This window comes from Oryx dammah, unplaced genomic scaffold, assembly GCF_014754425.2.
Source record: "Oryx dammah isolate SB20612 unplaced genomic scaffold, SCBI_Odam_1.1 HiC_scaffold_3, whole genome shotgun sequence".
NCBI classification, from domain to species: Eukaryota; Metazoa; Chordata; class Mammalia; order Artiodactyla; family Bovidae; genus Oryx; species Oryx dammah.
In genome coordinates, this window is record NW_024070187.1 from 39,516,983 (window position 1) to 39,529,846 (window position 12,864).

The 12,864-nt window shown below is 37.9% G+C and overlaps 1 protein-coding gene across 2 annotated transcripts in view; it reads left to right on the top strand.

The window, feature by feature from the left end:
- The window catches only part of SLIT2 (slit guidance ligand 2), a 405,585-nt gene that overhangs the window by 295,002 nt on the left and 97,719 nt on the right, over positions 1 to 12,864 (top strand). For both annotated transcript variants that reach the window (XM_040237917.1, XM_040237918.1), the window contains exons 10-14: positions 1,272 to 1,343; positions 1,837 to 1,908; positions 6,296 to 6,367; positions 11,989 to 12,132; positions 12,245 to 12,408. In XM_040237917.1, the coding sequence (XP_040093851.1) occupies positions 1,272 to 1,343; positions 1,837 to 1,908; positions 6,296 to 6,367; positions 11,989 to 12,132; positions 12,245 to 12,408 (524 nt within the window). The remainder of the gene's footprint in view (positions 1 to 1,271; positions 1,344 to 1,836; positions 1,909 to 6,295; positions 6,368 to 11,988; positions 12,133 to 12,244; positions 12,409 to 12,864) is intronic.

Genomic DNA, 12,864 nt, shown 5'->3' on the forward strand with positions numbered 1-12,864 from the left:
AGAATCTACCTGCCAATATAAATGTATATGTGTATATATATGTATATGTATTTTTTAATTCAGATGACAAAATGAAACTCACGCCAGGTATTTCGGCAGATGGGTTTAGTATGATGAATGAGTCAAACAGCTGTAGAAAGTGACACAGAATTTAGAAAGCTGCTTCCACCTCCAGGGCTGTAGGGAACTAAGGAGAAGGTAGTGTTATACAAAGTCAGGAGCTAAAATGAAGGAAATCAGATCATTGCTGAGGACACCCCGTCAGGCAGAAAAGGGGAGAATACTTTGACTTCCCCCATCCTCCCACCTTCAGTCTCCCACCCTGACCAAGTCTCACAAAAGCCAGCACTTGAGCCTGGACTGTGTGGTTCACAGGAGTCAGCTCTCTGGGATGCAGAGCAGAAGTGAGAGAGGGGATGGGAAGTGTACATGAGGATATTTGTACAGGTAGAGAGAAGGCTGAGAAACAGCATTTCTAATGGACTAAAATATTTACCAAACCGCCCTATGAAATATACTATTTTGTGTCTTTCATAACTAGATTGATAAAATCTTGTCTTGCTTTGATCGCGGAAGTATGAAGAAGATAAAGTTAGAGGGTTATTTTCAACTTGCAGATTTTAGTGTATCATAAAAATATTTCAGTTGTGTTTAAATGCACTTTCCTGCAGTGGTTTTCACATGAAATATTCACATAATGGATTGACAGAGTCCAGAGAGTGTTACCAAAAATATCTGTAGTACTTACAGATTTAAAATTCAAGCTTTTGCCTCAGAAGCGGCTTCAAAATTAATTTTATGCATATAACAGTTTTTTCAACCTATAACATGCTTTCTGTAGAGGAAATGGCTTATAAAATTTAATATTCAACAATAATGTCTTTTGTGGAAGAGTTATAGTTATCTCTAAAACATGTTCTACATCTCTTCAGTGTTACAACATATTTCTCTTATTGATATTGAACTTGGTAAAATATATTCCCAACACAGATGTTCTCTCTTTTATACAAAGTCCAGACTTAAATATTAATGAACCCACAATGCTTAGAAACCAAAATCTTCTTATTGTTTTCACAGTTGCTTTGTTTTTACTCCCAATCTTGCACCATGTTTAGGGAAGAGCACAATTAATTTTAATAGTCTTTTTAGAGAAAAAAGCAAGAAAATATCACTCAGGAAGCATATCACCTTTGCTTCTTGACATGACTTGAATTAAACATATCTGAGAGCTCACATTTCTATTTAAAAATTGAATATATTTTTCATTGCAGACGTTTGGAACAGAACTCAATCAAGGTCATCCCTCCTGGAGCTTTCTCACCATATAAAAAGCTTAGAAGAATGTGAGTGAATAATATTCTGAAATCAATGAAATTTAAAAAAATTATAAAGGTCATGAACATGCAAAGACATCCATTTAAGTATGAATATTTAAGTGTTTGACAGCTTAAATATTAAGTGATGTGACTATCTGGTTGCTAGTTCTATAATAGTATAATGTTAAAAGCTAAAATATTAATTTATTAAGTTCTCTGTAATTTAGCATACTAATTCACACTAGTGTGAACATATATGGTCAATATATTATGCAGTCAAATTCTTAACTGTTCTGTTTTCAAAAATAAGACATGCTGTCTTTAATAATAATTTAGAAAAAGACAATAATTGATTTACAAGTGTGATTTTTTAAAAGTTTAAGATGCTTCAGATGTTGCAAATATTATACACATATTGATAGGTGCAAAACTGACATGTAAAAGCAATAAATAGCTTTCTCCTGCAGTAAATCTCACTGACATTCTATTTAATTTAATCTAACCCTATTTTTAATCTTAGCGACCTGAGCAATAATCAGATCTCTGAGCTAGCACCAGATGCTTTCCAAGGACTACGCTCTTTGAATTCACTGTAAGTACTGACCACATAACTGAAGGAAAGTAAAATGCATAAGGAATAATGGCTCTATGTTTTAAATTTGGATTTAAAGAATATGTTCCTTTATGTGCTTTGCTATGCATTATTAACAGTATTAATTTTTATAAATCATTAGTGAATTTTGTCATTTTTATGGGGAACTGCTACCTGTCACTAAAATTGGCAATTTTTAGGGGTTTATATTTTGGAATTCGATAGTTTTACTGTTTAGAAATCGAGTATGAGCCCCCTTTTTGACAGTGTTTTCTTACAGAAGTAAAGGGAAAATGTTTACTTCGGAGGCTCCAATCAGTACTGCATTTATAATCCCGTCCTTAAACCCATAGTCACTGTCACTAGGGACAATTACAGTCCCATTTAGAGTGATCCTAGGTAAAGTTGTGCAGAGAACAGTGAAAGATGACCGGTGAAAGGGCCCCCCTCCAACCTTCTACTTCATCACCTTAATGACTTCTCTGAAAGAACCAGCTTTAATCTCTCAAAGAACAAATAGAAGAAAAGTATGGCAGCTTTTCAATGTCAAAAGGACTTCCAGGGAGATAACCGTATAAATTAAAGTGAATTTATAGAGACTGTTATTCCTTCAAATTTGTATAAAATCTTCAGAAGTCCTCTAAGTAGAGTATGTATTATTTCAAATTTTAATTTTAAAGTTTAAAAATGAAATCTGGTTTCTTTGTTTGAGGTGATGCTTAGAAAAGAGTTCTTACTGATGTAAATTACTGCAGGGCTGTTAGGAACTTCAGAAGTCAATGGTAGCCAGTGAGAATTTCAGGATATACATGTGTGATACTTAGATAAACACCTGGGGTTTGCAGAATACTTTACACTCATACCAAGGGGAGGAGATGTACCAGCTTATCTGGGTTGTAAAGAGCCTCTTGATGAAAGTGAAAGAGAAGAGTGAAAAAGTTGGCTTAAAGCTCACCATTCTGAAAACTAAAATCATGGCATCCAGTCCCATCACTTCATGGCAAATAGATGGGGAAACAGTGAGAGACTTTATTTTTTTTTTTGGTTCCAAAATCACTGCAGATGGTGACTGCAGCCATGAAATTAAAATATGTTTGCTCCTTGGAAGGAAAGTTATGACCAACCTAGACAGCATATTAAAAAGCAGAGACATTACTTTGCTAACAAAGGTCCATCTAGTCAAGGCTATGGTTTTTCCAGTAGTCATGTATGGATGTGAAGAGTTGGACCATAAAGAAATCTGAGCGCCGAAGAATTGTTTCTTTTGAGCTATGGTGTTGGAGAAGACTCTTGAGAGTCCCTTGGACTGCAAGGAGATCCCACCAGTCCATCCTAAAGAAGATCCATCCTGAGTGTTCATTGGAAGGACTGATGTTGAAGCTGAAATTCCAGTACTTTGGCCACCTAATGCGAAGAACTGACTCATTTGAAAAGACTCTGATGCTGGGAAAGATTGAAGGAGGGAGGAGAAGGGGACAACAGAGGATGAGGTGTTTGGATGGCTTCACTGATTCAATGAACACGAATTTGAGTAAACTCTGGGAGTTGGTGATGTACAGGGAGGCCTGGCGTGCTGCAGTCCATGGGGCCGCAAAGAGGTGGACATGACTGAGCAACTGAACTGAACTGAACTGATGCTGGTCTGCTCAGAAAACTGCAATTTTCTTTGGACCAGAAAAAAAAAGGAAAACTATCACTTCACCTGCAGTGTCTGCCTAGGTTCATTTTTGTTTGCTTGTTTGGTTTTTAGTATGTGAAGTCTAAAACCAGGGAAACAACTGCTGGCAGAAAATGTAAAGCGCAATCGTGCACCCTTTTGGTTGACTCTTTGACACCATACCTTTTATTTATCTCAGTTATACCAGTGACTGGCACATGGGCAAATGGTGAACATTGAACAAGTTATCCACTCTTGTATTCTAGCCTAGAGAATCCTATGGACAGGAGCCTGGCAAGTTACAGCCCATAGGGTCCCACAGAGTCAGACACAACTGAGGCAACTTAGCATGCACGCACACATGAACAAGTAACAGTTGGATTCGGTTTAATTGGGCACCAAGCTTAGAACCTGCAAAATTCCTGGCACACAGTGAATGTATAGTATTTATTGCTGAATGCATTACTTGAATGATATTCTATTGAATACCCAAATTGGTGCCAACTTGATCTGATCATTTGTTCCCTAAAGCCCTCATTCTCTTATTCTTGACCTAAAGATGTATCTTAGTACTGCTTTACCCTTTCTTAATGCCTTTACTCCTTGAGTCTGACAATATAGAATTCTCTTTTGTGCCTGTGTTTTTAAAATTGTTTCTTCCCTTACTTACATTAAAAAAAAATCTATATTCTACATAAATGACATTTTATGTCAAACCATATAACTATACCACTGGAATCTACACAAATGGTATGTCTACTTGTACAGTATAGTACCCAGATTTATTTCCTTAAGAATTTTCTTCATATTTTATAATTTATCCCACCTCTCACTGACATCTTAAAAGGGAACAGCTTTTTCCTCACTCTGATTCATCTCTGTTGCATTGTCATTTCCCCTCTTTTCTGAACAGAAGTCAGGTACAGGTGCCAAACATATTTTGATTCTCATTTTAGCTTTTTCCTTTACATTTTATGATATCCAATTATTTCTTTTCCAAACCAATGTTTCTGACTTTTAAAGTAGATATGCCCATTGTAGAGAATATTTTAAAATAGATAGATAGATAGATGCAAATTCAAATGACCTCTGGATGGCAAATCACCTGCAATCTCAAGATCGTCCACTTTTTTCTATGTATATATGAGTATATTTTTCTAAGTGAAATTATACTGTAATATATTCTTCTGTATTAGGCTGTTTTAAACTGAATATCATATCATAAGGGTTTCCCAGGTGGTACTAGTGGTACAGTACCTGCCTGCCAATGCAGGGGACAAAGATGCGGCTTCAATCTCTAGGTCAGGAAGATCCCCTGAAGTAAGAAATGGCAACCCACTCCAGTATTCTTGCCTGGAAAATTCCATGGAAGAGAAACGTGATGGGCCACAGTCCATGGGGCCACAATGAGTTAGAGGTGATTGAGCACAGAGCATTCACATAATATCATAAATATTTTCATGGAAACAAATATTTCTTCAAACCTGATTTTTATCAATGTGAAATATATATTTAGCCAAGCCCCTTCTTTAGAATCTGGAAATATTTTATTTGTATTTCATTTTTCACCATTATAAATTAGGCCACAATTAATATTTAGCATATAAAAATATTGTATTTGTCTGATATTTTTTTCCTTAAACTCCTGAGAGAAACTACTTACTTAAAATTTATATACACATTTTTATAACTCTTGATTGTTATTATTGTTCAGTTGCCAAGTCATGTCCCACTGTTCACGACCCCACGGACTGCTTAGAGAAGAGCTACAACACATTTGTCCCCTTAAAAATATAATTTCTGTCTTTTCCTTCACATTATTATGGTGCCTCCCCTCCTTTATGAGGCTGAGAATAGAAGGCCATCATTGCAGACCTGTTGTCAGTAGCCAGCATGATGAGTCAGTCATTTTCATTTCCTTGCTGTTGAAAAACTCTCAATCCACCATTTCTGTGAATAAGATAATTTCCTTACTTTACTCCTGTGCTAATTTTCACTTCATTTTCCTCTTCAAACAATATTTGTTCATCAGTCCAATGTTAGAACATCACTGTGTGCCAAAGCCCAGGCACTGGGTGTGTTACAGTGATTGTCATGGTCCCTGCACTTTGTGGTTACACTTAGTGGCTAATCAGAGGTGGGGGCGGGGGGAGGACACGAGGATACATCCCTATTCATATTTCTTTGGGGAACATACATTTAAAAAATTATGTATAAATATTAATGATCACTCTTTGCAGATTTTACATTTCTGATGTATGTACATTATATATTTAAAACAAATATTTTACACTTATATGGATTCCTTTCACTCTTAACTATTATGATAATTCTAAATTTTACCCCTTTGAAGAACAATGGATTCCAGGTTAGTGTTCTTCTTTGTTACATACTGTATGCTTTCCTATATGAGCTCTGTGTATTTGTGTATAAAAACATGACAAATTAACTGTGGACATTTCTATGAAAGGACAGTAAAATTATAAATTGTGTTAATTTTTCTTACTTTGTTGTTTATCTATGGTTTCAAACTTTTTACCATGAACACACATCTAACCTATAATCAAGGGAGAAACATTTCCAAATTGAAGTTTGTTTACTCTGCTATGTCTTTATGATATATGGAGGTTACTAACCTCCTTTATGCCTGAACACATTTCTTTGGATAAATTTGTTTTGCTGGTTGGTCTCTAATTTTTTGTTTGTTTGTTTAAATCATGTGTTTTCCAGTGTCCTCTATGGAAATAAAATCACAGAACTCCCAAAAAGTTTGTTTGAAGGACTGTTTTCCTTACAGCTACTGTAAGTATTTGATTGGTTTTCATCTATTGAACCTAAATATTATATTTTACGCAGTGTACCATCTCGTATTTTCATGGAGGCGTCAGAAAAATTTGACCCAAAATGACACAGTTTAATGAAATGGAAAAGATTAGTGAAGCTAACATTGATGATGGTCATTTATTTGAAGTCACAATATTTTGAAACTGTCCCCAAACCTTTCTTTCCACAGTGTCATAAATGTGAGCGTCCTGGCTGTTCTATCATTTAAAGTTTATGCAATCTTTGCCTTTTATGAAATTTATCTGTTTTGATTTAACAGTACTTGGAAAGCAGAAAGACACGGTGATATGTTTATTCACTTTTGTCCAAAAAAATCTCTACCAGTGACAATACAAGAATAACATCCCCCAAAACAAAAATGGTCTCTAGTAGTCTAGGACGGAGTGTTAATAATATAATATGCTTCTGCATAATAATAAACAGTTAAAAATGTGAATAATAGTATATAATGATAATTTATATCATTATATGAATGACAATTTGTTTCGTGTGTGTGTGAGTATGAATCAGGCTGCGATATATAATATGCTTCTGCATGATAATAGTTAAAAATGTGAAGAATAGGATATAATGATAACCACACATTTATCAAGTAAAGAAAAAGGTCCACATTTGGGAAGTTTGTGGGATTAGGAATACATTTTTACCAAGTAAATGGTACAAACCTAAAACCAACAAATGCATACACTCAAAAGAGAAAATAGCATTCTAAACTTAAGCATTCTAAACTTAATCTTTAGTGAGAGAATCATCTGTCAATTTCCTGAATTTTAATATTTAAAGACCACTCTGCTTAGAGAATAGCTGCAACTCATTTGTCTCAAAAGAAGTATTCATGATACAAATTTATAAGAATAAGAATTGACTCCAGATGTCATAATGAATGCTCATATGAAAATGAGATTTTAAAAAATATATATGTTAATACTAAGATTGTTAGTGTTGGATCATCAAAATCTATTCAAATCCCCAAACATTTATAGAATTTCTCTTTTGGGGCACACACTGACCTAGCTGCTATGGAGGAAAAGATGAGTACGCTACAGTTTCTGCTGTCAGCTAGCTCACAGCCAGTTTACTTTAAAATGCTTAAGTTTAGAATGCTATTTTCTCTTTTGAGTGTATGCATTTGTTGATGTTAGGTTTGTACCATTTACTTGGTAAAAATGTATTCCTAATCCCACAAACTTCCCAAATGTGGACCTTTTTCTTTACTTGATAAATGTGTGGTTATCATTATATCCTATTCTTCACATTTTGAACTATTATCATGCAGAAGCAATATTATATATTGCAGCCCAATTCATACTCACACACACACATGAAACAAATTGTTAACAAAGCAATATTTAACCTTACTATATATAGTGCTGTCAATTCTGTTCCATTCTCTCTCTTCTTAATGCTGTATCACCCAATAAATTAATTTCCAGCAAATACTGACTTTTGTGACCTAGTGGTTATATTTGGGCATCAAACTATTTTACAGCCCCTGCGAGGAAGTTAGGTATAGCTGTGTGCCACAGCCAAATGTTCTCTATTTTTTATGTGCTTCTCTCTTAGTTCTTCTAGCATTGTTCTCTTTGCCATTTACTTCTAATCTCTTTTGCTACCACTGCCCTCTGTGGTATCGACACTTAAAGTTACACGTTTTTTTCTTTTCCTCCCATACTTATTGGTAGTTGATGTAGTAAATGGGTTAATAAACCCTTGGAATCTCTATGTAGATAAATCTCACTCAAAAAACCAGCTTTCTCACTGTGCCTTAAATTATATCCCTAGACTCAGCCTGCCAGGGCTAACAAGGCACAATTGACTCTGTAAGGTTAGCTGAGAATTTGATTCAGTTAAGCTTCTTAGATCTGTTGAACAGATGAGATATTTGGGAAAAGTAGATAAATGGAAGGAACAAAAGAAAGTAGTGTTCAGTATTTCTCCCCCAATTTCTGGACCACCTGAAAGTAAAGTAAGTACAAAATTCTCAGAGAAGCACTTTCTTTAGTTGTCTTCCAGACTCCCTACTTTGTCTCTGTCTTTAGCATTCTGCTGCCTGACTCCTCTTTTAGTTAGCTATATGCCATCTGTCATGGCCCTGAGTGAGGAGGCATGGGATTAATCAGTCAATACCTCAAATCAGCTCTATAAGCTCTTAGGAAGGGATTCTGTAGACCACAGAGAAGGCCAAAACTGCAATATCTAAAAGAAGATTAAAAAACAAAACAAAAACTCTGATCCCTGGTTCAGGAACTAAGATACTACATGCCACATGGTGTGGACAAAAAAAGAAAGAAAACACACCCGAATAGTATGTCCATAAAAAAAAAAGAAAAAGAAAAGTGAAAGTGTTAATCACTCAGTTGTGTCTGACTTTCTGTGACTCCATGGACTGTAGCCCATCAGGCTCTTATGTCCGTGGAATTTTCCAGGCAAGAATACTAGAGTGGGTTGCCATTCCCTTCTCTAGGGGATCTTCCCAACCCAGGGATCAAACCCAGGGATCAAACCCATGTCTCCTGCATTGAGGCAGATTCTTAACCATCTGAGCTACCATGGAAAAAGCAAAGGTGAGTTTAAAAAAAAAAAAGTGCAGCAAGGTGAACTACTACGAGGAAGTCCTGACTTTGCATAGGCAGAGAGTTGAGATCTTAAAAAAGCAAGTAAAACTGAAATACCCTGTGTTAATCACAGAGGGTCTGTTGGGCAAACTGGAAAACAGTATTCAGTGTGTTAGAAAGGAAGGCATCACACCCAAACCATATAGCACATATTTTTGAACTACCAAGTATTTGTTAAAATCCTAAGTATCAAAGCTCCGAACTAAATGGTGAGAGAGAAGAAGAAATATCAAAAAATTTTCTGCTCCCAGAAGGCTAAACTCTCTGCAGGCGAACATGTGGGCCTATATGAAATAGTTGACAAAACTAGGTAACACTGACTAACTTGCTCTGGAAAGTAGAGGAAGGAACATGTTAATTGGGTGGAAGTTGTATTCTGGAAAGTTCTTGCTCTGGAGAAAGTGAGCCTCCTCTGAGGTCTTGATAGGCCAAATGGTTGAGGCAGATGGAGAGCAGGACCCGTGTACTCCCATAGGTGAAGCAAGCATGAATAAAAGCATAGACAAGGTGACATGTAATCTGTAAGGATGACGTTTGCGCAGGATCTGTAAACCATGACTCCACATAATACTAATATTGGATATCAGTAAGATATATGAGAAAATGGAGAAGGAAATGGCAACCTACTCCAGTATTCTTGCCTAGAGAATCCTATGGACAGAGGAGTCTGGTGGGCTGCTGTTCATAGGGTCTCACGGAGTCAGACACGACTGAAGCGACTTAGCATGCATGCATGCATTGGAGAAGGTAATGGCAACCCACTCCAGTATTCTTGCCTGGAGAATCTCGGGGACAGGGGAGCCTGGTGGGCTGCCGTCTATGGGGTCGCACAGAGTCAGACACAACTGAAGTGACTTAGCAGCAGCATATGAGAAAAAAAAAGTTTGTGAAATACTGTGCTGCTGCTGCTAAGTCGCTTCAGTCGTGTCCGACTCTGTGCGACTCCATAGACGGCAGCCTACCAGGCTCCCCCGTCCCCGGGATTCTCCAGGCAAGAACACTGGAGTGGGTTGCCATTTCCTTCTCCAATGCATGAAAGTGAAAAGTGAAAGTGAAGTTGCTCAGTTGTGTCTGACTCTTAGCGACCCCATGGACTGAAGCCCACCAGGCTCCTCCGTCCATGGGATTTTCCAGGCAAGAGTACTGGAGTGGGGTGCCATTGCCTTCTCCAAGATACTGTGCTAAACAAAGTGAATTGGATATCTATACTGCAGAATAGAGCTTCCCTTTGGCTCAATGGGTAAAGAATTCGTCTGCAGTGCAGGAGACATAGGAGATGTGAGTTTGATCCCTGGGTCAGGAAGATCCCTGGAGGAGGAAATGGCAACTCACTCCAGTATTCTTTCCTGGAGAATCCCATGGACAGAGGAGCCTGGCGGGCTACAGTCCATGGGGTCACAAAGAGTCGGACATGACTGAGCAACTGAGCACAAACATATACTGCAGAATAAGGGCTTTTTCTGTGGTAATGTCACTCTCCAAGAGGGCTGTAAAGTAGTCATTTGAAAACAAATATTTATTGAGCACCTTTTATGTGTTAGACATGTGGGAAACATCAGAAAACAAAACAGACTAATATTCCTGCTGTCTGGACCCTATACCCTAGGGGGAGAGTTCATGCAAATGGCAGTCAGCAAGAACATAATAAATAAGCAAATCACACATACCTGCATGCCTGCTAAGTCACTTCAATCATGTCCAGCTCTTTGCGACCCCATGGACTGTAGCCCACCAGGCTCTTCTGTCCATAGGATTCTCCAAGCAAGAATACTAGAGTGGGTAGCTGTTCCCTTTTCAGGGGATCTTCCTGACCCAGAAACTGAACCCGTGTCTCTTACGTCTCCTACGTTGCCAGGTGGGTTCTTGACCACTGGCACCACCTAGGAAGCCCTAAATCACAACTCCTTTACTTTGATCTACTTTTTCTATTTTCTTAAATACATATTTCCTCCTGTTAAATCGCACATAATAGGGAGACATAGATTTAAGAAAACCAAAAAAGTAGATCAAAGTAAAGGAGTTAAGACATAGTATTGGAGAGAATGGCCAGAGATGGCTGAATGGAAGAGGTGAGATTTCAGCGAACTCAACGAAGCAACATGGTGAACCAGGCAAACATCTGAGAGAAGAGCCTTCCAGAGAAGAGAGTCTGGCAAGGAGATCTATGTGGCTGGAGCTGAAACAGCCATGAAATAGCATTCAGAAAGGTTTCCCAGGTGGCTCAATGGTAAACAATCCACCTGCCAATGCAAGAGACATGGGTTCAATCACTGAGTTGGGAGGATCCCCTGGAGAAGGAAATGGCAGCCCACTCCAGTATCTTGCCTGGGAAACCCTATGAACAGAGGAGCCTGGCAGGCTATAGTCCATGGGATCGCAAAGGGTTGGACATGACTTAGTGACTAAACAGCGAGAGTTTGGAAAAGGGAATCAAAGATCCCATTGGGAATTTTGGGCTATTGTCAGGTCTTGCGTTATTCAGAGCAAATTGGGAGTTACTGCACGGTTTTGGAGAGGAGTGACATGATCTGATCTATGTTTAGAAGTCTCACTCCAGCTACTGTTCTGACAATGGATTGGACTTCTTTTTCTTAGAGCAGCTCCAAGGACTAATGTTTATGAGAACTTTATGGAGCCTTTGACTGCAAAGGCTGGTTCTCACCCACCTTTATCTATTGCTGTACTTCTGCACCTTCCAGAGAATATCTTTGATAATTTTTTTGTTGGATAAATGTGTAAGTACCACTAGATTTAGGCAATCCAATCATTAGATATGACCCTGCTTTATCTGCCATGACCCCAAATCTTCAGGCTGTGATAGTGATACCTCAATAATGACAGATCTTAGTGTCAAGGTTAAAAGAAATGAATTTCTTGATTGGGTTTTCTCAAGAACAAGAGACTTGAAGGTGGGTTAATGAGGTACTACACTTTAATTAATTCTATGACTATTTGATCAAACAGATTACTGAATGCCAACAAGATAAACTGCCTCCGGGTAGATGCTTTTCAGGACCTGCACAATCTGAACCTTCTCTCCTTATATGACAACAAGCTTCAGACCATCGCCAAGGGGACCTTTTCACCTCTCCGGGCCATTCAAACCATGTATGTATATAGAATCAGGATCAAATTTGATGACCGTTGTTTTCATTCTGGATTTGAGAGTTGAGTTCATTGCAAGTCATGTGTAAAAGTGTTCTGTATGTGTTTCTGAAAGGCATTTGGCCCAGAACCCCTTTATTTGTGACTGCCATCTCAAGTGGCTGGCGGATTATCTCCATACCAACCCAATCGAAACCAGTGGTGCCCGCTGCACCAGTCCCCGGCGACTGGCAAACAAAAGAATTGGACAGATCAAAAGCAAGAAATTCCGTTGTTCAGGTAATTTCTTACTTTGTATGACATTTCCCCTGTGTTACTGAAAACAATAGTTAATGAGATGTAGAGACAGCTGACCTTCTACTGAATTGCCAAACATTACGGAATTGTATTTCTTTTTCTTCTGCCCATGAAGAAAAATATAAAGAGAACTGTAGACACCAATCACATAGAATCCCTACATGTAACCTTTTTAACACACTATCCAGCAGAAGAAACAAGGGATAAAAGATGCCTGGATACTTCAGGCTGTAATCCCAGGGTTTGAATTTAACAGTGGCCTTCTAGCTAACTCAGTGCCTGTTAAACCTCATGTTTGTTGTGTTGTTTTCCATTGAGCAATGGTGAAGTAGTTAATTGTCTTTCTCTTTCTCTGAGAAAGTGAACTGAGACTTAGTTACTTGATTTGCTTAGGTTCAGAAGTAGGGGGAGAAGAACACTCTGGATTCCTTGCTTCTC